This window comes from Otolemur garnettii, unplaced genomic scaffold (assembly GCF_000181295.1).
Source record: "Otolemur garnettii isolate 467f Iridium unplaced genomic scaffold, OtoGar3 scaffold00001, whole genome shotgun sequence".
In the NCBI taxonomy this organism is placed as follows: domain Eukaryota; kingdom Metazoa; phylum Chordata; class Mammalia; order Primates; family Galagidae; genus Otolemur; species Otolemur garnettii.
The window spans coordinates 71,492,998-71,515,278 of NW_003852396.1; the positions used below are offsets into that span (position 1 = coordinate 71,492,998).

The 22,281-nt window shown below is 55.2% G+C and overlaps 4 protein-coding genes across 16 annotated transcripts in view; 2 read left to right on the forward strand and 2 right to left on the reverse strand.

Moving 5' to 3' along the window:
- DGKZ (diacylglycerol kinase zeta) overlaps window positions 1–724 on the forward strand; it is a 36,381-nt gene extending 35,657 nt beyond the window's left edge. For all 12 annotated transcript variants that reach the window (XM_023509477.1, XM_023509485.1, XM_023509505.1 and 9 more), the window contains one exon: window positions 122–724. In XM_023509477.1, the coding sequence (XP_023365245.1) occupies window positions 122–238 (117 nt within the window). In that variant the 3' untranslated portion in view covers window positions 239–724. The remainder of the gene's footprint in view (window positions 1–121) is intronic.
- A 51-nt stretch (window positions 725–775) lies between these two features.
- MDK (midkine) lies at window positions 776–3,984 on the forward strand. 2 transcript variants are annotated; one of them, XM_012803005.2, is made up of 5 exons: window positions 776–1,414; window positions 2,269–2,345; window positions 2,484–2,651; window positions 2,775–2,936; window positions 3,617–3,984. In XM_012803005.2, exons 2-5 carry the CDS (start codon window positions 2,270–2,272, stop codon window positions 3,640–3,642), a joined length of 432 nt encoding a protein of 143 aa, XP_012658459.1. In that variant the 5' UTR covers window positions 776–1,414; window position 2,269; the 3' UTR covers window positions 3,643–3,984. The 2 variants fall into 2 exon arrangements, with proteins under 2 accessions (XP_012658459.1, XP_003781322.1); XM_003781274.2 differs by lacking the exon at window positions 776–1,414 and adding an exon at window positions 1,861–1,981.
- A 989-nt stretch (window positions 3,985–4,973) lies between these two features.
- Window positions 4,974–6,767, reverse strand: CHRM4 (cholinergic receptor muscarinic 4). Its single transcript, XM_003781275.2, has one exon. It carries the CDS (start codon window positions 6,723–6,725, stop codon window positions 5,289–5,291), a length of 1,437 nt encoding a protein of 478 aa, XP_003781323.1. The 5' UTR covers window positions 6,726–6,767; the 3' UTR covers window positions 4,974–5,288.
- A 10,070-nt stretch (window positions 6,768–16,837) lies between these two features.
- Window positions 16,838–22,281, reverse strand: part of AMBRA1 (autophagy and beclin 1 regulator 1) — a 239,126-nt gene continuing 233,682 nt past the window's right edge. Inside the window, 1 exon segment of the mRNA XM_012803007.2 lies at window positions 16,838–18,406. Within this exon segment, the coding sequence (XP_012658461.1) occupies window positions 17,910–18,406 (497 nt within the window). The 3' untranslated portion in view covers window positions 16,838–17,909.

Here is a 22,281-nt window from a genome sequence, read left to right on the forward strand (position 1 = left end):
AAAAAAAAAAAAAGAAAAAAATCCTGGGCCAGCAGACTGAGGCCTCCCCTGCCCTCTCTGAAGCCAGTTAGGAGCCACAGGCCTCTGGCTCCCTACCAACTGCCACTTTGCCCATATCCAGGGCGACACTCCCCGGCAGCGGGCAGAGAAGGCTCAGGACACAGAGCTGGCTGCCTACCTGGAGAACCGGCAGCACTACCAGATGATCCAGCGGGAGGACCAAGAGACTGCTGTGTAGCTGGGAGGCGCAGGAGGGACATAAGGGCCAGAGGATGAGCTCTACTCGCCCACCTCACTGCCACATTCCAGTTTGACCACACCAGGGCAGACCCATGCCCCAGGGAAGGAGCCCTGTGCTGCCTCCTAAGGAGCTGCCCAGACCTAGGGCTGGACTCTGAGGAGCTAGGGGTCTCCCCTGTCCCCCTGAAGCCCCAGCCGGACCAGAGGCCCACAGGGAAACAGGAAATGGCTGGGGCTGGACAGGTGTTTGGAGGGGACCAGGGCAGGGTCACTTCAGGGCGCCCTCTCCCGCCTGACCCTCCTGCCCCAGAGCTCCTCCTGGAAACTCTGAGCCCACTGCATCTGCCCCGCTTGACACCCACCTCTTGACCCTCCCCACTACCCAGATATTTCCTCCCGGACTGTGGGGCCTGGGGTGGGGGTATGGGGCTCTCATGGTGACATGTTTACAGCTGGGTGTGACTCAGTAAAGTGGATTTTTTTCCTTTCTGCTCTTCTTTTCGGGGAGAGGTCTTCCTGAAGCAGCCGGGGCTGCTCGGTTATCCTTACAGTGGGGGACAGGACACGAGGCCCTGGAGACTTTTCCCGTGGGGGGTGCCCAGGGCCTGCATGGCTCCTGACCTCTGCCTGGCCGCCTCCGTTGGGACTGGGGGCGGAGCCAATTTCCTCCGGCTTCCCGCTTCCCGCGGGGACGATAACAATGAAAGTGAAAGAGAGGTGGAGTGGGGGCAAGACCTGTCGGTGGGCCACTAGCCCTGTGGCCTTGAGCACACCCCTTACCCCAGGCCTCGGCTGTTTGTGGGGGCCAAGTGAGATGGGGCCTCAGGCTCAGGGTCAGAGGTTGGGCATTTCAGCCGCCAGCGAGATCAGGTCTGGAACTTCTCGGACGGCTTTTTCCGTCTCCAAGCTTCACCCATTCCAGGCCGCGGGCTCTTCCTGCCCCACACCTCCCGCCGTTCTCCATCCTGCGCTCCGAGAAAAGCGCTAGTGCCCTGTGCAACCCTACTCCAGCCCGCGGCCTTCTCCAAGGCTCCCGGTCCCAGGCTCCCCCAACACAGCAGAGCACCTCCCTGCCCACTGGATGCAACGTCTGGTTGCGGGGGCCGGTGTTCCTTCGCTCCCGCCTACTGAGGGACCGAGTAGGACGTGGAAGGTGGCGCGAGGCCCCGACGGGGTGAGACAGCCACCACAGGCTCGCGGGCGCTGGGCCTGTGACTCGCCGGGTCTCCGCACCCTCCTCATGCCCATCAAAGTCTCCGCGACAGGCAAGGGGAGGTGTGGCCCAAGAATTGCCCAGGCCGCTGAGGTCTTCGGGGAAAGGGACAGCCTAGGACGCGGACAGAGGGCGGGGGCTGGGGGAGCCCAAGATTGGGCCAAGGGAAGCGTGTGCTGAGGAGGGACGGAAGCCTGGGCCTAGGAAAGTTGTGCTCAGAAGATGGACCGCCGGGAGAGCCCAGGTCCTGAGAGCATAGGGCACCGGCGGGGCTAGACGCGGGTGCGAGGACAGACGCGGGGAGGCCAGAGCAGAAGCGCTGGGGGCGGAGGCGGGGACACCCGGGTCGGGGGGCGGCGCGGGTTTAGGGGAGGGGGCGGGGCAGGCCAGGCCTGGGATGGGGGGCGGAGAAGGGGCGGGGGCCCATGTGACCGGCTCAGACCGGTTCTGGAGACAAAAGGGGCCGCGGCGGCCGGAGCGGGACGGGCCCGGCGCGGGAGGGAGCGAAGCAGCGCGGGCAGCGAGCGAGTGAGCGCGCGGGGCGGTGGAGGGCGCGCGGCTGCTACCGACTCGGGCCTGGAGGCGGGGGTGGGGGGCTGAGCTGCGTCTGGGCTGCGGGCATCCCCCAGGAAGACACCTCCCGGCGGGGTGCCCAGACTAGCGGCGAGGGGCTGGCTCCAAGTCCTCCCACGGCTTACCCTTAGCGGTCCGACTCTTGGGCCTGGAAATGGGGCAGGGTGGGGTAGGAAGTCCAGACACGCGGCCCCCAGTGGGGAAGGGGACGGACGAGGGACTGACCTGTGCTCTCCCCCCAGGATGCAGCACCGAGGCTTCTTCCTCCTCGCCCTCTTCGCCCTCCTGGCGCTCACCTCCGCGGTGGCCAAAAAGAAAGGTGATGGGGGTGGGGGAAGCTGAGGAGGGCTGGGATGGGCAGGTGAGGCCCCAAGCTCGAAACCCCAGGAAGGCGGTCCCCAGGGAGTCTCCCTGTACCCCGCCCCGGGTTCTGAATTCTGTTCCCCACGCTTTGTAGACAAGGTGAAGAAGGGCGGCCCGGGAAGCGAGTGCGCGGAGTGGAACTGGGGGCCCTGCACCCCCAGCAGCAAGGACTGCGGCGTGGGGTTCCGCGAGGGCACCTGCGGGACCCAGACTCAGCGCAGCCGGTGCAGGGTGCCCTGCAACTGGAAAAAGGAGTTTGGAGGTGAGGTGGGGCTCAGACGGAGGGCAGGAGAACGGGCATATTCTCACGGAAACCTGGGCGGACATGTGGAGGGAGGCCGCCGCAGGCCGCCCAGCTCTGACCCAAAGGCCACTCTCTCGCCAGCCGACTGCAAGTACAAGTTTGAGAGCTGGGGGGCGTGTGACGGGGGTACAGGCACCAAAGTCCGCCAAGGCACCCTGAAGAAGGCACGCTACAATGCCCAGTGCCAGGAGACCATCCGCGTGACCAAGCCCTGCACCCCCAAGACCAAAGCCAAGGCCAAAGGTCAGAGAAGTAGAGCACGGGTGGGGTTGTCACAAAGGGCTGTCCTCCACCTGTGAGAAGAATGGTTAAACCTGAAGTTATGGGTCCTAATCAGTGACTTCTTGACATCACTCCAATCATTGTCCCTGTCTGTAGAAAAATCTTAGAGGTGAGCACATAGGTGAGGGTGGTCCACAAGAGGGTGCTCAGGAGATAAATTCTCTCTAGCTGGAGTAGTTGAGGCATTTGTCTTAAGATCCAGAGAATTGTCCTTGAAGGGCTTACCTTAGTCAGCTCTCCAGCCGGATAGAGCTATTGGTCTCCTCTGCTCTTTCTAGAATAGGAAGGGCTCCTCAGAGGGTCCCCACTGCCTCTCTTAGCTCATTCCTGACTCAGCTGAGAGAGGCTAATAGAGCAGAAGTGAATCTGCCCACCTCTCAGGTGAGGGGCCTGAGGCTAGTCAGCAAGTTGTAACCAGGACTGGGATGGGAAACTTAAAGATTTCCTGATCTCACGTGAAAATACAAAGTTGGAGGTGTCAGTGTCATAATAGTTGCCCTATCCCACCTGCTCCAGGGTCAGCTGATCAAAAACCACGGGAGGGTAGAATGTTCTTCTCTTTCTTATATGTGTGTTTGTGTAGTGGAGGTCTCTACTGGGCCACTTTAACTGCTAATGTGGTGTTTTTTCTTGTTTTACAGCCAAGAAAGGAAAGGGAAAGGACTAGAAGCCAGGCCTGGATGCCAAGAAGCCCCTGGCTTTACCTGGGGCCTGGCCTGTGTCCTCCCTGCCACAGGCTCAAGATATGACCTACCAGTGCCTTTATTCTACTTGTTAGCTTTATCAATCATGCCCCGCCTCTTCCTGCTCGCTCCCTCAAACCCAGCCCAAGTGCCCACAGTGGGGAGGCACAAGGGATTCTGGGAAGCTTGAGCCCCCACCCCCCCAAGGGATTGGTTCTCAGTATCCCCTTTTGTTCTTCCCTACAATTATGCCATTACCAAGAAACAAATAAACCAACTTCTTTTCCCAATAAAAGCTTTTCTTTTTTAATATATAAAATCCCCTTCCCAGGGAGTTTGCTGTGGAAATTTGTTTGAGGGTGGGAACTTGGGAAGAAAGATGAGACTGTAGGGACTAGTGGGTTTGTGGGGGGGGTGGGAGCTTGGTGGTGAGTGCCCCCGAGCTCATGGAAAAAGCAGAACATTTATGAAAATTCCTTCCAGGGCCCATAAAGGGTGCCCCCTTCCCCCATTAAGTCCCTAAGCCTTTCAGCCTTCCTCTCTCCCAGGGTCCACACCAGGGCTGAGGAAGGAGAACCAATGACTCACTGGAGCTGACAGTGCCCATCTTGGTCACACCCAGTCAAAGGTCTTTTGGTCCAGCCCACTGATGATCAGGAAGGTTCTGCCCACTGGGGAGTGTAGACATGGAGGCTCCTTGCCTGCCTCATTGCCCCTTATCATCACTGAAGCCTGCATGATGGCTCTCTTTACCATATTCCTCTAGCCATGTGACCCAAGTCACCTCCACCCAGCATAGGCCCATGTGGGAGAGGTTTGAGGAGGAAGAGGGCGATTGGGAACAATGCCCACTGTGTCCCTACCCTGACTTGACATGTGATCTGGGACAAGGCCCTCTTCTGGAGGAGGGGGACCTCTAGAATAAGGTGGACCATGCTTGGCTCAGCCCGGAACTGCAGAAGGCTAGACCTTAGTTTTGGACTGTGAGTTCCTGACCTCCCAGCTGCACCATCCTCAGGTGATAAGGGCAGTGCTACAAGGGACTTGGGAACCAAGCCCACTCTGCCTGGCCTTCATCAAGCTCACCCACACACCCATCCACCCAGAGCCCTGCTGAGTAGCTGCAGTGAGAGGTTTCTGCCCTGGAATGGGGTGCAGGGAGAGGGGGCTGAGCCTACATGCGGGGTGCAGGGGGAGAAAGCACCAATTACAGCAGAATGAGGGATCCCACCCTTCCATTCCCTTCCTCAGCTTCCTTCCCCAAGCACTGGCCCCTTCGCTCCTTCCAAGGAGCCCCTGGGCTTCAGCTCCCTCCAAATGTCCATTATTTCAGCTATGCTGATGGCTAGTCACAGTGGAGCAGGTGCCCAGGCAGGCCAGTGTCCCCAGCTCCCTAACGCAGGGCAACAGATGGGCTAGATGGTCCCAATTCAGAGCTGCTTAAGCCTGAGCAGAGATCTGGTCTCTGAATCCATCCAGAGCTCCTTCCTGAGCCTCACTGGGCCTCCATTCTCCTCTTCGGCAAACATGAACATGGAATGGTGCCTCCAACTCTTCTGACAGCCAGTGAGCCATGTGGTCTCCCAGCACACACATGCAACACCAGCACCTCCTAGGGCACCCCTGTTGCCTACCTGGCAGTGCCAATGTTACGATATTGGCACAGCAGCAGGTGCCGGAAGGTCTTTTTAAAGGTGGCATTGCAGAGAGCATAGCAGGCTGGGTTGATGGTGCTGTTCACGTAGCAGAGCCAGTAGCCAATAGACCACACCGTGTCAGGGATGCAGCTCTGGCAGAAGGTGTTCACCAGGACCATGACGTTATAGGGTGTCCAGGTGAGGATGAAGGCTAGCAGAATGGCAAAGATGGTCCGGGTCACCTTGCGCTCCCGGGCCGCCATCTGCCGCTTCTTTCGCACCTGATTGCGAGCAATGCTGGCAAACTTGCGGGCCACGTTGGCCGCAGGACGCATGCCAGCTGGTGTGGCAGGCACAATCTCAATGGCTGTGACACATTCGTTGCCTGTCTGCTTCGTCACAATCTGGATCTTGGACCATTTTGAAGCTGGGTTGAGGGCCCGTGGCTGCAGGGAAGGGGCAGACATGGCAGGTGTGGTGGCCTCTGTGGTCGACAGCTCTGTGGGTGGTCGCTCCTTGGTGTTCTGTGTAGCACTGCCCGAGCTGGATTCATTGGACGTGTCCTTTTCAGCCACTGGGCGTGGTGGTGGGGGCAGGGCCGGTGGAGGGGCCTCTTCCAGCTTCCCATTGCGTAACTCTTCGCGAGCAGCTTCTCCTGGTGGGGGTTTCTTGATGCTCTGCTTCATCAGGGGGCTCTTGAGGAAGGCCAAAGTCTTGGCCCTCTTCTCCTTTGGGCCTTCAGGCCGGTGCTTGTGGACTCGGCTGCGACTGGCCAGGGAGATGTGAATATAGAGCACCGTCATGATGACCACAGGAAGGTAGAAGGCAGCAATGGCTGTGCCAAAGGTCACAGCTGGGTTGGACAGGAACTGGATGAAGCACTGGTTGTCAGGCACTGTCCGCTTGCCCACCACGAACTGCCAGAACAAGATGGCAGGTGCCCAGAGCACGAAGGACAGGACCCAGGCAGCGGCAATCATGAGGCCTGCCATCTTGGTGGTACGGCGGGCAGGATAGGTGAGAGGCTTGGTGACGCAAAAGTAACGGTCAAAGCTGATAATGAGAAGGTTCATGACTGAGGCATTGCTCACCACGTAGTCCAGGGCTAGCCACAAGTCACAGACCACGGCGCCCAGAGGCCAGTAGCCCTTGATAATATACACGGTGTAGAGGTTCATAGAGAAAGCGCCTATGATGAGATCAGCACAGGCCAGGCTGAACAGGAAGTAGTTGTTAACTGTCTGCAGCTGCCTGTTGACCTTAATAGACAGCATCACCAGGATGTTGCCTACAACAGTTACCAGGCTCAGTGAGCCTGTCACAGTGGCAATGAATACCATCTCCACTGTCTCGTAGCGGTTGTGGGTTGATGTGACCAGACGCACGGATTGGTTGCCTGAGCTGCCATTGACCGGTGTGAAGTTGGCCATGTTGGTCAATGTGGTGGGCAACAGCTTCTGGAGGAGGAAGGAGAGAAAAGGGGTGAACTGTTGAAGAGCACAGAGGGGCGCTATGCAGGTAGACTGAGGTCAAGGTGACTGAGGAACATCATCTGACATGAGAAAACTCTATCTCATTTTCCCTTATTTGTTCATTCATTTGACGTTTATTGAGGGCCCACTATGTGCCAAGCACCACTATAGGTGCCAGGGCTGCAGAAGTGCATGAGAAACACATGGTCCCCATCTTGTGGAGAGATGTGCAAACACGTGCACAACAAAAAGAGCACTAGAAAGAAATAAGGCAGGGTGACGGCTGAATGAGTCAGAAGACAGGGCAGGAATGCCTCCTTGCTGTGTGATCAGGGAAGGAAGGCCTCATGCACCGGGTCATCTGGATGATAAGGAAATGGCCACAGGAAAATCTGCGGAGAGTGGTCCAGCCAAGAGCAATGGCAAGAGCAAAGGCCCTGAGGCACATGTAAGGCCTGAACAGAGTCCAGGAGGGGTGGAACCCAGGGAAGCCAAGGGAGGCAGAGGGGATGGGTGGTTCCAAAGGCCCCCAGCATATGGGCACTCAGGAGAGGTGGCCATCTATCTATTTATTCACTCTGTCATTTCTCTCTCTCTCTCTTTTTTCTTCCTTTTTTTTTTTTGCAGTTCTTGGCTGGGGCTGGGTTTGAACCCGCCCACCACCTTCAGCATGTGGGGCCAGTGCCCTACTCCTTTGAGCCACAGGCGCTGCCCCTACTCTGGCATTTCTCAACACATTCACAGGGGACTTGATCTCCAGTCCCTACAAAAGACTCTGGAGACAAAGGCCATGGTACCAGAGTATCTATTAGTAGCTAACATGTACCCCTATTAAGTGCCAGGTACTTGCGTCATTTTTTAATAGCATTAACCCATTTCATCCTCAAAACAAACTTATGAGGTAGATATTGCTATTTTTTTAAGTACTTATAAATAAGGAGACTTGAGGCATAGAGATGTTAAATAACCTGACTAAGGTTCCACAGCTTGACACCATGTTGTTGGTGGGGATAAGTTGGTGGGGAATGTGTCAGGAAAGCAGTAACCAGACAAGGGTTCTAGCAGGGAGAGGCCAAAGAACTACAGAGCCAGTTATCCATGATCCACCAGGGAGGCTTCCCAGAGGAGCAGAGGGGGTAGGCATGGAGCTGGCATCTCAAGGACAGGGAGGAAAGTGCCTTGCAGGAGTGGCTCAGGGAAGTAACCGCCACTCTGGCGGCCCTTTTCCTGAGCCCTCAGGTCCAGCCCCAGCATGGGACTGGAGGCATGGGGGGTACAGGGATAGCTGGGGACTATAGGTTCCTGGGGGATGAGACCCCTGAGGCCTGACTGGGAACCCACTGTGAAAGGGTTATCCCAGAGTGTAGTGAAAGGCTGCCTAGGAGCCTGTGGTCAGCCCCTGAGGTAGACCCTGCCTTCCCCAGCTGGGGTCCTAAGCACACAGCCCCTCCCCAAGCCTGCCCTCCCTCCCACCCAGGCTCTCCTCCAGCTCTCCTGCCCCTCTTCCTCTTCCCTACATGTGAGGGAGGCCCACGCCAGCGCTTGGTGCCAGGGCAGCCGCTCAGCTCAGCCTCCTTCACACCCGCCAACACACACCCCGCTCCACATACGCACACGGGCCCATCACAGCCACGCCAGCCCGGCAGGCATGGTCGCATACATACGCAGCACTGTGCGTCTGTGTGTGACAGAGAGGGCCCTGCAGCCCACGTGGAGGAAGAAGCACGAACCAGCAACCTGGGCTCTCATGCTGTGGCCTGACACAAGCCACATTACCTTCCTGCACCTCCTTCTCATTTGCAAAATAGGATTTTGTCCCAGGATAGCCTCCATAACAGCTACAGGGATCAATACCCCAACTCATCCCCACACCTAAACACGAAAATGTGCAGGAGGCTGGAGTCAAGTGCCAGGGTGACCCCCCAAGTCTAACTCCAGTCCCCCAACTCCACCATCTTAGACACAGACCCAGCTTGATAGTTCAAGTTCCCTTGTTTTAAATACTTGGTTCATAGTGGGAGAAGCTGAAACCAGGTGGTGCCACCTCCAAGGTCAAACAATGAGTCAAGGGCAAAGCCCAGACACCACCCTCTCTCAGGGTCTCTGACAACTCTTTTCAGCTCTGAGAGCCACTGAAGTGGAAGGCAGTATCACCCTCTGAGCTGGGATGACAGTAGCCCCCCAAATAGAGAAGCTAGCCTCCCCTACCTAGGACACACACACAGAGAAGCAGGCAGGGAGAAGGCAGGCAGGAGAGATCAGTCAGCCAGCCTCGAAATTCTCACCGTTAGCCACCCAGGGCCAGGACACAGTCCAGGGAGATAATAACAAATCATCTAAGGGAGCTAAATAAGAAAACATAATAGCTCTTGTTTATTGAGTGTTAACTATGAGTCAGGAATCTCTCTGAGCCTTTGATATAGATTATCTGGTTTAATCCTTACAACAGCCAAAAAAAGGCAGGTATTATTAGTATCCATATTTAACACATGTAAATATCCTCTTACAACGAGGATAATACTAATTAACTTGCCCAAAGTCATCCCAGGGGCAGGATTAGAATCAAGGAGCAGCCTTCCCAACTCAAGGAGCTTCTGCTCAAAGCCTGTGCTCTACGTTGCCCCCCAAACCACGCAGCTGGGGGCCATTAAGTGGCTTGGGTAGGGTCCCCTCTCATTCCTGCTGGCTCTCCAACTTAAGTTTTCCCAGAAGACAATAGACCACTTGTCCCTTCAGCAGGGACAATCAGATGGCTGGTGTTTTAGCCCTGCTCTCAGCCTGTTTGAGGGAGCTGCTAGAGCAGACAGAGCGAGGCTCAGTGTCTCCCAGACTCCGCCACAGTAGTCTCTCTGGACCCCTCTCGGTCATCTACAGACGTTCTGGCAGGGTCCTCTGGCCAGTTTGCCTGGAATCTAGGCCCGCCTGGGATTTGGGCAAGCGAGCAGCCGCCACCTGAGTCTGTCTCACCGCTAGATGGCAATGTCGGTCCCCCGGTGCCCACTCCGGACCTAGAGCTTGCGGCTGCTGTTCACCACAGCCCTCAACTCCCACGCGACTGCAAACACACAGAAGCCCCCAGGATAGGGCCTCCAGAGGGAGAGACGTGGGAGTGTCCTTCACCAGGCCCCTCCAGACAATGCCCCGGAACTGTCCTAGGCTTCGTGCGGGGTTCAAGGGTGAGAAAGTTAAGGGTGCCCAGATTCCACCCGGCACCCGGCGAGGAACGTGTGGGCGGGAACGCGAGTGTGAGTTCTGTTTGTGTGTGATTACGGGGGAGCGCGAGTAGACGCTAGTAGCTGTCTGCATGTGCGTGTGTGTGCGCACGGCCACGCCTGGATACCAGTGCGCCCGTGAGCGCGTGAGCATGCCGCGCCATGTGGACACGTGCATGTGCATGCGTGTGCGTGCCTGGGTGTTGTGGCCGGAGGATGCACACGGTTCCGGTGTCTCTGGACCTGTGCACTTGTGTACACGAGCAAATGCAGGTCCAGCAGTGAATAACCTGTCACATTTCAAGCGTCCGAGTCTGGAGACGCAGCCCAGCTGTGTGCCTGAGTATGGAGAGGGTCGGACTACCAGTTGGCTTTCGGATCGCGCCTGGCAGTGGGGAAAGGTCGCACGCAGGACGAGGAGGCCTTACACTACGAGCTGCGATGGGCCCCCTGACTTTGGGACACCGTCTTGGCCGGGCACCCAGAGGTGTCCACGTCCTTAGAGATGGAGAGCAGAGTCCCAGTCTCGGATTGACTTCTGTCGAGGGTCGCTGCGACAGTCACCCAAAGGGGCCTTGAGGGACACCCAGCTTGACTCTGCACGCGTTATCACCCCAAGCTGTCCGGTCTCCCAGAGAGAGGGCACCTGCACTACGCCTAATGCAGAAGCTGGACGAGGTTGGGTCAGGCGAGTTAAGATTCTCCCTCTTTACTCCTCGCCTGCGCCCTCCCCTCAGAGGCTTTGTCTAGCTCTATCGGCCAAAGAGTGTACCCGTTTTCTCACACTGGGGTCGAGCTGGGTCGAAGGCCGGGTTCGCGCTTACTCCTGGGCCCATCTGGAGCTCCTCCACGTCTCCGCGGCAGTCGAGGGGTCTCTGGCTCTCTGGGGGCCTGGCCCTCCCTCCCGCTAACCCTCTGACATGCAGTTCCTGCTTTCCCAGGTCCTCGACCACTCCCTTCCGCGGGCGACATTAGAGGGGGTGCTTCGATTGCCTGTGGGGTGGTTTGGGGTGTAGGTTCTTGGTTTTTAGGCGTTCCCTCCAGGGCTCCGATCAGACTGTGGCCCCTAGATCTGTTCCTGGGGCTGGAAAAGAGACTCCAGAGTTCAGAAGAGGAAGAGGGATGCAGAAGATTGGACACTGACATTGTGGCCGGCACTTCCGTGGCGGGGCCGAGAGTGGGGGTGGGGGTCTTGGACAAGCTGGATCTCCCTAGATCTGAGCACTGGCGACAGCGGGGGTAGTCCTGGAGTGGGGGAGGGGTGCTGTCAATGGGCAAGGGTGCTTTCCGTCGGGGCTCAAGGTCGTTGGTGGAGGACTCTAAGGGCCAGAGTGGGTTGGCAGCTCGGGGAGAGAGGGAGGGAGGACGGGAAGACGGGCGGGAAAAAGGCTCTTTGAGGCTCCAGTGCCTGGCTCCCTGCAGAGCTGCAAGTGGGAAGGCTGGAGTGCGGGGTCCCACCCCCCGACGGCTGCCCTAGGCTCGGTGAGCACGGACTCCCCACCCGCGACCTCCTGACTATCACTTCACCACCTGGAGAAGCTTCCGAGAGACCCCCGGGCCTTACTCCCAGCGGAGTCCCCCACTCCCGGGGCCCTCTGCCGCTCCCAGCACCGCGCTCTCTCCTGAAGGAGTCTGGTGCCCAGTCCCAACAGCGTTCTCCCCTGAAGGAGTCTGGTGCCCAGTCCCAGTAGGGCCCATCTCTGGCGAGCCTCAGAGGATCCCAGAGACCCGCGTCTTTCTCTTCCAACAGAGTCCCCCGCCCCCGCGCCGCCGCGGAGTCACTTACCCTCTGTCTCTGCCCGGCTCCCCTTGCGCGGGACAGACGGCGGGACAAAAGGGAGGCGCAGCGGGCCGGCGGGGTGGACGGCCAGGCGGTGGGCCGGGGGCGGGGACGGGGTGCGGAGGGGCGGCCCCTGCTCCGCCCGCAGCTCCGGGCGCTGTGGCTCCGACTCGCGCTCACGCTCGCACTTTTCCCCGAGCCGCGTGATGTCACGGGGAAGCAGCCAATCGTGGTGGGGCCGCGCCGCCCGCCCGGGGCCGGTCACCAAGCGGCGACGCGCGAGGGTCACCACCCGGGGCGTCGGAGACCCCAGAGGCTAGCACCAGTACCTGAGAGCGACCGGTAGTTCCCAGCTCTAGCACTGTGAGGGCACCGCCCACAGTTGCCGGTGCAGATTAGCAGGGGGCGCTGCCCTCCAGGGGGTGGGGGTGTCCGCGTTGTCATGGGGACGCGGCGCCCCCTCGCGGGCTGGGGAGGGAGCTGGCAGCTCCCGGGTCTGGCTGAGCTCCTGCCTCCGCCCTGACCAAGCACCCGGGACCCCGAGGTGTTTCCGGGCCTGTCCAGGACCTCACGCCCCTACGGGTCCCGGCTCGCGGTCTGACCGCAGAGACGCAAGACCCGACAGGAGGTTATGGGTGGGTGGGCTGGGCTCCGTCACCGCGGTTCCGTCGGAGCAGAGGGTTGGGAGTTTCCAGCCTGGGGCTACGTGTTGGCCACACTGCGGCTGGCAAGGAGGGGCGCCGTCGGGGCCTGAGGAAGCCCAGAGGAAGAGCCCGGTGGGGGTCGGTCTGGGACAGAAGAAGAGCCCGCCTAGCGCGGACAACACTCCACACGCTCGGTTCCCCTGCTCCAGAAAGGGGGGCACCATCTCCCAGGCCCAGGATGGGACGTACCGCCCATTCGGCCTGGAGAGTGAGTTCACCGCTGCCTGTGAGGGAAAGAAAGGTGCCCAAGGTCAGCTGGGAAGGAGCCGGGATGAGACCACAGTAAGCGATCCTCCAGTCCTCGAGGACTCTGAGGACCTTAACTGGTCCGAGAATCCGGATGCCGGGCCTTGTCTGCTCAAGGCCGACAGTGGGGTGGCTTCAGCACCTCGGAGAGCTCCGCCTCCACCTTCGCCGCGGCTTAGCCTGACAAGCGCTGGCTCTGACTCCGAGACAGCCCTTCCTGCGGCGGGTTAGGATCGGACCCGCCCCCCGGCGCCCGGCCCCGAGGCCTGTCATCCCAAACTCAGCGCAAACACCCGATTAACTCTTAAGACGGCTGGTTCCTTCTCTTGGGAAAACAACTCAAGTCCCGCTCGTTTTCCAGTCTCTCTCAAGGCCGTCAAAGGGCGGGTGGTGGGGGGCAGTGGGGACCACAGTGGAGAATAAGCTTCCTGGTCGAGGTCTTGCGGGGGAGCAAGAGCTTGTGCTGCGGGGGGTGGGGGTTCAGTGTGGGGTTCTCCATGCCGAATGGGGAGGCCCGGTTGGGTCCCCAGTGCTCAGAGTGCTGGATGGGGCTAATCTGAGTAGGGAACTTCAGGGCTGGAGTTGGCTGGACTGGAGTGAGCAGCTATCTTTCTTTACAGGAGCAGTCTGGTCTGACATGATCCTCATAATTGAGGGTGTAAGCAGGGTGAAAGAGGGGGCGAAAGAGGGTGAAAGAAGTGTTATTGTTCTTGCCCCATTTCACAGGTGAGGAAAGTTGGCTCATAGGCAATTAGATGGACAGTCTGTTCTTGCTGCACTTTGCCATATCCCTCCTAGGGTCCAGGAGAGGATGGTGCTGCTAGGAGAGATGAAAAGAGAGAGAGAGAGTGTGTGTGCGTGTGTGTTTTCCTTAAAATAGTCGGTGGGGAAATACACAAGGCCAAGTACTGGAGGCCACACAAACCAAAATGCCTCTAGCCACTGGAGCTCTTCCAGAAGCTATCAGACAAAGCCACTTTAGTTTCTCCACCTCCCTGCTATGGGGTGGGGCTTTTGACAACCCTCTCCAACCCCTCAATATCAACATCCACAGTGGGGCTTGGCGCCTATAGCTCAACCGGCTAAGGCACCAACCACGTACACCTAAGGTGGTGGGTTCGAATCCCCAGCTCGGACCCGCCAAACAACGACGGCTGCAACCAAAAAATAGCCGGGCGTTGTGGTGGGCGCCTGTGGTCCCAGCTACTTGGGAGGCGGAGGCAGGAGACTCGCTTGAGCCCAGGAGTTGGAGGTTGCTGTGAACTGTAATGCCACGGCACTCTACCCAGGAGGACAGCTTGAGGCTCTGTCTCAAAAAAAAAAAAAAAAAAGAAAAAACATCCACAGTGGAACCTGGAAAGCTGAGTTGGGATCCAAGAGACTTGGTTCAGTTTCTCTGCTTTGCTTTTGATTCAGCGACGTCCATAGACAAGTCACAGAACTTCTCTGAACCTATTTCTTCATCTCCAAAAGTGATTGCCAATCTGTCTTGCTGACCCCACAAACATGGTATGGTATGTCCAGGGGCCCTGGAAAGGTTTTACAACCAGAGAGGCTCTGTCACTGGGAGAGGGCTAAGGGATTGATGTTGACAAGGGCCTCCAATAGGGAGGGGCTTAGTCCATCCTTAGCCAGAGAGAGCAGAGCAGGGCCAAGCAGGACCTCCTTATCCATAAGGTTCCCACCTAGCCTTTTTCCCCAAAGCAACAGAGCAAGCCCTATTCTGTTTCTCCTACACCTTTTCTTCCTTCCATGAGTGAAATTACAGTGGCTACAGGGTGTGCTCTGGAATCATATATACTATCTGGGTTCAAACCTCGGCTCTAATAGTGTAGTGTGATCTGAGGGTAACAGTACTAAGCATCTCAGAAGGTTTGGAGAGGGATTAAGAGAGATAACACAGGGCTCAGTGCCTGTAGCTCAGCAGCTAGGGTGCCAGCCACATATACCAGGGCTAACAGGTTCAAACTCAGCCCAGGGTCTGCCAAACAACGACAACTACAACAAAAACATAGCTGGGTGTTGTGGTGGGCACCTGTAGTCCAGCTACTGGAGGCTAAGACAAGAGAACGCTTAAGTCCAAGAGTTTGAGGTTGCTGTGAGCTGTGAGACCACAGCACTCTACCAAGGGCGATATAGTGACTCTGTCTCAAAAAAAAAAAAAAAAAAAAAAGAGAGAGAGAGAGAGAGGTAACACAAGCTAGGCCCAGTGGCTCACCCCTACCACTCTGGGAGGCCAAGGCAGATGAATCGCCTGAGCAAGGCAAGACCCTGTCTCTCCTAAAAATAAGAAAACTAGGAGGGTATTGTAGCAGGTGCTTGTAGTCCTAGCTACTCAGGAGGCTGAGACAAGAGGATTGCTTGAGCCCCAGAGTATAAAGGTTGCTGTGAGTTATGATGCCATGGCACTCAGTGATAACACAAACTGAGTCCTTGGAATGTAGTTTATACTCAACATATTAATAGTCTCCACATGTAGACCAAGGGCTTTCTTTCTCTTACTGTGGCAAGAGTATTTGTGTAGAAGACACAGATTGCAGTGCAGCTCCCTTCTTGACTTCTTCCTCTTAAGGGAAGCCTACTTTGTCTAAGCACTCCTGTGCTACCCGAGCTCCAGTGCGTCCTGGTGTAGCAAGAAGTAACTTGCAGGAGGTTGTATAGTACAAACCCTGCATCCTAACATGGGAAAGTGAAGCCTAGAAAAGGCAAGTGGCCTTGCCTATAGTCACAGCTAGCTGATGTGTTTTTTGGTTCAGAATCCACTGTTATAGTGTAATTTTCTAGAAAATTAGGGCATTCTGGCTGAGCACAGTGGCCCATGCCTGTAATCCTAGCACTCTGGGAGGCTGAAGTGGATGGATCCCTTGAGCTCAGGAGTTTGAGACCAGCCTGATCAAGAGTCAGATCCCCATTTTCACTAAAAATAGAAAAAAAAAATTAGCTAGGTATTGTGGTGGGTGCTTGTCGTCCCAGCTATTTGGGAGGCAGAGGAAAGAGGATTGCTTGAGCCCAAGAGTTTGAGGGTGCTGTGAGTTATGATACCATGGTGTTCTACCTAGGGTGACAGAGTGAGACTATGTCTCAAGAGAAAAAAAAAGAAAAGAAAAAGAAAATTAAAGCATTCTTAACTACATAACTCTTCAAGTTTAGTATTACTTGTTTGCCATTGATCTTTTGGAGCAGAACCTGTAACTGTCCCAGTGTTAGGGGCAGTGCTGGGCATACAAAAAATACCCAAGTATGGACAGTGCCTGTGGCTCAGTGGGGTAGGGTGCCGGCCCCATATAACAAAGGTAGCGGGTTCAAACCAGGCCCGGCCAAACTGCAACTACAACAAAAATAGCCAGGCGTTTCAGTGGGTGCCTGCAGTCCCAGCTTCTCGGGAGGCTCAGGCATGAGAATCGCCTAACTCCAAGAGCTGGAGGTTGCTGTGAGCTGTGACACAACAGCACTCTACCAAGGGTGACAAAGTGAGACTCTTATCTCTTAAAAAAAAAAAAAAAAAAAGACTCAAGTATTGGCTGCAGGCAAAAAGCCCTGGGGTTGCTCTGATTTTCCTGTATAGCTCTCTGAAGGTAAATGTCCTTCTCCACTTTTTTACTGGCTTGAAACTTTGAAGTAGCCAAGGCCCATAGAAAGACCAGGGCTTTCAGCTTCAGACACTGTACAGAAGACACAAAGAGAGACTTGAGCAGCCAGCAAATGGCACCTTTGGGGGACATGTGCAAGCTAGACCAAGGTCCCTACTAGACACCTGCTATGGGTGGTTTCCCAGGACTGGAGGGGATCTGGCTTTTTGGCCAGTTACATCTTCGCTCTAAGTTCATGGTCTTGGGTAGGAAGCTGTTAGGATGAGTGATCTTCCATCATTCTCTGGAAGGTGGTTCTAATCTACCATAGGCCCCTGGGAAGCAGGAAGTGGTGCTGTTTAGAGGTGTGGAACAAAACAGGGATGGTAGCCCTTACCCAATCAGCTCTGGCTGAAGGTCAGATAGGGTTTCTCAACTAGGATGGCAGCACTAGAAATTGTGCCTGGGGGAATGGGGATATGGCTCAGTTCAATACCTCCCACATCCCAATCACCACCCCCTCCTCCATCTTCATGGAAACAAACAGATAGGAGCCTGGTGAGGGGCATGTCATCATTTTAATGATGTAGATCTTTGGTGTTTCCCTCATTAGCAGTAGACTATCCCCTCTCCTCCCGTCACAATATTTCTATGATGAATTACAAACAGAAAGGAAATCACATTTTCATACTAAAAACAAAATGATCAGAGCCTTGATTTCTTCACTAGAAACTACACATACAGTTCAAGATTCCACATGCAACACCTTAAATCACAGACCAAGACCTCACATTCTGACCTGGAGTCTCATCCCCCTCCCCCAGCCTTAGGCTAGCTTTGGCCTAGGCTCAGGTAATACTGACACCCACAGGTGCTGCTGAGAGCCTTGGAGGGGAGGGAGAAGCTTGGTGGACAAGCCCTGGGGGTGGGCCAGCCTATTCCCCCCACTCCTGAGTGAAGACCTGCCCACTGTCCCTTGACCCCATCCTCTATCAGGCAAGCAGGCTGCCCTCTTTCCCTTGCAGTTGTTCCCCATTAGTAAATGCAGGAAATCCCTGTCCTCAGGAATCTGGGAGCCTGGCCCAACCCCTGACTGTGGTTTCTGTGGGTAAGATGATGAAGAGAGGCTGAAGCTCTGGAAGGCTCAGAGTTGGAGATGGTTTCTAGGAGCCAGGCCCTTCCTCCTGTTTTTGGGCTCCTGGTAGCTCTGCCCACCCAATAGGTGGACAGAGAAAAGCTGCCCCATTGGCATCTGTGCAGATGGCTTGGCCCAGAACTGGAAGACTGTTCACTCCTCTGGGGCTCTCTGTCCAGGGCTAAGTCCCCTGAGCCCATGTTCCTAGGAGAAAGGGGGTTCACAGCACAGATACCCACTTGCTCTTCCATTCACATTAAGTCCAGCAGTATGGCTCTCCTGGGCTCCAGATCCTGAAAAGTTCTAGTCCCCCAAGGCAAGTCTTGCCCATTCGACTGCTTCGTGCCCAATGACTCTTGACTCCTCTTCACCCCACCCTCTTACTCCTCCTGTTCCCTGATGCAGCCAGCAGCTCTTCCGCATCTACAGTTCCCAGTCAGCTGTGAGGTCCGGTCTCTGCTCAGCGGTTCGAGGGGAGGCACCAGTGCACATGTCTCTACCTGTTCCGTGGCTCCCCACTGGGACCTGCAGCTTCATCCCTGCTGCTGCCACTGTCATCAGGAAGGTGGTTGTTACTGGTCAGGTCGCAATGCGGGGTTGGTCCCTCAGTGCTGGGAATGGGGACAGGAACATGGGCAGGGGATGAAGAGGGCAGGGTTGGCTGCGGTGGTTCCTGCCCAGGGGTCCCAGGTTGTTCCCAGGAGGCTGTCCGTGGGCTTAGTCCTCGCTCTGCCAGCTGCTCAGGTTCTGGGAGCAGTCCCCGAGAGGTGGAGGGCTGGGGCGAGGAGGTACGGGTGGCCCCTGGCTCGGTGCCTGTCTGGGAGCTGCGATGAATGCGGTGGCTGACTATGATGTTGTTGCCAAAGCCCCCCATGGAGGCCATAGTGGTACTCTGCTCCCGCTGCACCACAGCCGTCATGCCCCCCTCTGCCATCAGCCTCTGGATCCTACTGAGGGCATCTTCCCCACTGGCACCGTACTCTGAGCCCTCACCTAGAGAGTACAAAGCAGAAGAAAGAGGGAATTAGGTGCTGGCCTGGGCCTCTGAGTCAGGTAGGGAGCCACAGGGAAGAGCTGGGAGTCTAGACTAAAAGCAGTAATAAGAGGAGGCCAGGTCCATCATTGTGAAAATCAATCAGTTTTAAAAGCTACACCAAACTCCACAAGATGATCACAATTCATAATTCTGTGTTACTGGTAGGGAAACTATAGCCCAGGATGGAGTAAGGTGGCTGTGGTCTCACTCTGCCAACCTGGGTAGAGTACTAGGGCACCATAGCTCACAGCAACCTCAAACTCCTGGGCTCAAGTGATCCTCTTGCCTCAGCCTCCCAAGTAGCTGGGCTATTTTTAGAGACAGTCTTGCTCTTGTTGAGGCTGGTGTTGAACTCCTGAGCTCAAGCAATCCAGCTTCCTCCTCAGCCTCCCAAAGTGCTAAGATTATAGGTCTGAACCACTGTACCCAGTCAAGTGGTCAGCTTTAATTAATCCTTTTAGCACCAGTGGCAGGCTAGTCTGAAAGAAGGCTAGGACTAGACTGATTGCTTTGTAGCTCAGGTGTATGTGGCTGGTGCCTCAGCCCCTTGAGCTTGAGCCCCAGGCACTGAGCCTTTTTTTTTTTTTTTTTTGCTCTGGTGCATTTCAATGCTGTCTTCCTTCACTGTAGTTCTGTTTATGTTACTTTCTACAAACCCATGAAGAAGCTTGAATTTTTAACTATTCCTTAGAACTGTTTCCTTCTCTTTTCTCCCTTGACCCAGTTGTTCTCCTGGGGCTTGATGCCTGATAGCACCTTTCCCTATTGAGAGCCAACTGCCTTATTCAGGCCTGAAGCTTCAACCTGCAGCTCCAGGGAGGGAGGGTTCTAGGCACTCTCTTATATGGGAACAGACAGGACAGACTCAAATCTCAGCTCTCCCACTCACTGGGTGACTTCGAACCAGTCCCTTAACATCCATCTTACACAGAGGAACTAAGATAATGCACACTCCAGGAACTTGGTCAACATAGCTGTTGCAATGAATCTGGGGTCTGTAGCAGTGGAGCCCTGTTCCGAGGCACTTCCCCTACTACCTGCTACTCAGTTCTCTGCAGGGTTGGGTTTGGGCAACAATAAGCAAGGTTCCTAGGCCACCAGGGATGATCCTAATGAACTTCTGGTTTGTTTCCTTTGGCTACTTGCTAGCCAGTTCAGGGGGTTATAATGTTGGGTTTTCTTTCTTTGGGGAATATTTCTTGCCACCAGCTATTTTTTTCTTTTTTTGAGACACAGTCTCAAGCTGTCACCCTGGTAGAGTGCCGTGGTGTCACAGCTCACAGCAACCTCAAACTCTTGGGCTTAAATGATTCTCTTGCTTCAGCCTCCCAAGTAGTTGGGACTATAGGCGCCCACCACAACGCCCAATTATTTTTTGGTTGTAGTTGTTGTTGTTTGGTGGGTCTGGGCTGGATTCGAACCCGCCAGCTCCAGTGCATATGGCTGGAGCCCTAGTCGCTTGAGCTATAGGCACCAAGCCAGCCACCACCTATTTTTGTAAGACTTTCTTTGCTTCCCCCAATCCCATGTAGTCCCTTCTCTCTGCTTATGTCATTAAAGCTGGATTTCCAAGCCAGCCAGTTTCACAGCTTAACAGTGTTCAAAGCCTCACTGGATCTCTGTCCCTTCTCATTAGTGTTTGGCAGCCTCATGTTACTAGTTCCTTCTCCAAGTCTTCAACAATTTTCCTCAGCACTAAGCAGTTGGGGTACCACCTGGGCTTTAGCTTATGCTTAGCCTTCTTTTCTCAAAGTTCCCAAATAAACTCTGTCCCTCACTCCTCAAGGTGGCTGCCTTTACCTACCTCTTTCTGGGAAGCTCAGCTCCAGCTCCCAGGACAGAAAGAAAGGAAACGTGAAGTGCTCTCAGAGTACTAGGCCAACCCTCCCTTCTCTCAGAGGGAAAAGCCTTCCAGCAGCAAGGCAGAGGCTGTGAGGAAAGGTCAACCTAGGGCCTGGACAAAGCACAGCTTCTACCCTGGGAGCCAAAGGGGGGCCTCCCTCTGTTCCCTGCAGCCTCCACTCTAAGAATTTTGCGCACTGAAGACCTCCCAGCCTGCTCTGGGTATGCAGCGGGCTGGCCTGAGGCCTGCTGGCAGTGAAACTATCTACTCTTTAAAGTAGATAGTTTCTAGGGGCTGGACCAGCTGCCTTGGGGCCCTAAGGGAGCTATCGCAGCCAAGCCCCCAGAGAGTGCTGAGCGGTCACCCCTGGCATGAAGGAGGCCTGGCTACCAGCACTAGGTCAGAGCCCTCCTATCTTCTCCACAGCTTTCCTTGGCTCTGGTATCCCTGCATGATGATTGTGGCTGTGCTCACTGCTCTTTTTGCTTCCTGTTCTCTTTTTCCACAGTCTCCACGATGCAGCTATCAACCATTCTGACGAAGCTCTGATTAACCGAGCTCTGGCTAAGTCTATACCTGTTCAAAACTCAGCAATTCCGAGACCCTCAAAGTCATCAACACCTTTGCCTAATGTCTAAGGGCCCTGTGACCAGGCCCTTGCCACTTTTCTGACCCTCCTGCTCTGCCCTGCATTTATGTACCAATAGGTTCTACTAATGCAGACTCAACCCATGCTCCCTGCCTGCACATATGGGCACATGTTATGCATACTCTCTGCTGTGCTCTCACCCCATCTCCTTGTGTCTCTTGTCTGAATTTCAAGGGCCAATGCAAACGCCATCTCTTTCACACAGTCTTCCCCAGGTTGCGGCTGGAAGCCTGCTCCTTCTCAGGCCTCTTGGTGCTCTACCTCTGATAGCTGCAACATTTCTCTTCTGGGCTCTAAGTTCCTGAAGGTTTTGGACTCAGCTTTATTATTTTATTTTTTTGAGACAAGAGTCTCACTCTGGGACGGTGCCTGTGGTTCAAAGGAGTAGGGCGCTGGCCCCATATGCCAGAGGTGGCAGGTTCAAACCCAGCCCCAGTCAAAAACTGCAAAAAAATAGTCTCACTCTGTTGCCCTAGGCTACAGTTCCATGGCATCAGCCTAGATCACACCTCAAACTCTTGTTCAAGTGATTCTTTTGCCTCAGCTTCCTGAGTAGCTGAACTAGAGGCACCCACCACCATGCCTGGCTAGTTTTTCTATTTTCAGCAGAGACAGAGTCTTGTTCTTGCTCAGGCTGGTCTGGAAGTCTAGCTCAAGGTATTCTCTTGCCTTGACCTCTCAAGAGTGCTGGATTATATAGGTATGGGCCATGGCACTTGGCCCCTTTCAGCTCAGCTTTATTCTTCTTTGAGTCCAGAGTTTAACACATGTTCTTATACTTGGTGTATACTTGTCAAATATATGTTAAGTATGAAAAAAAGGGCTCCCAGGCTGCTCACGGGGGCTCAGGACTTAAGAAGATTTTACAAACTAGTCACATGTCACTCTCTACTTTGGGAGAAGCAGTTACATGCCTAGTCCCTTCCTGGACTTCTGAGGGAAGAGAAATGATGGCATCTCTAAATGTAATTCCCTTTGCAATACCTTTGAATTCATGGTGCCTAATATAATACCAGACACAAAGTAAGTGCTCAAAAAAGAATGAATGGAAGATTTAAAAATGTATACATGAGCATGGATAGTTTAGCCTACAGAGGTAGGATTTGTGCTTCCCTCCTGGGAACTCTAAGCCAAGGCTAAGAGCTACTAACGGCTGTTGGCACATTCTTCTAGTGGAAGGAAAAAAACCCCCAAAACACCAGGGCCTAAAGGAAATGGCAGTCATGTGGCCCACCACCCAGGAGCAGTGGTGCCCATAGGAGCTAATCCTGCTGTCTCCTTCCCTGTAGCAAAAGCATTTCTGTCTTTGAAAAATGGGAAATTGGGCTCAGCGCCTGTGG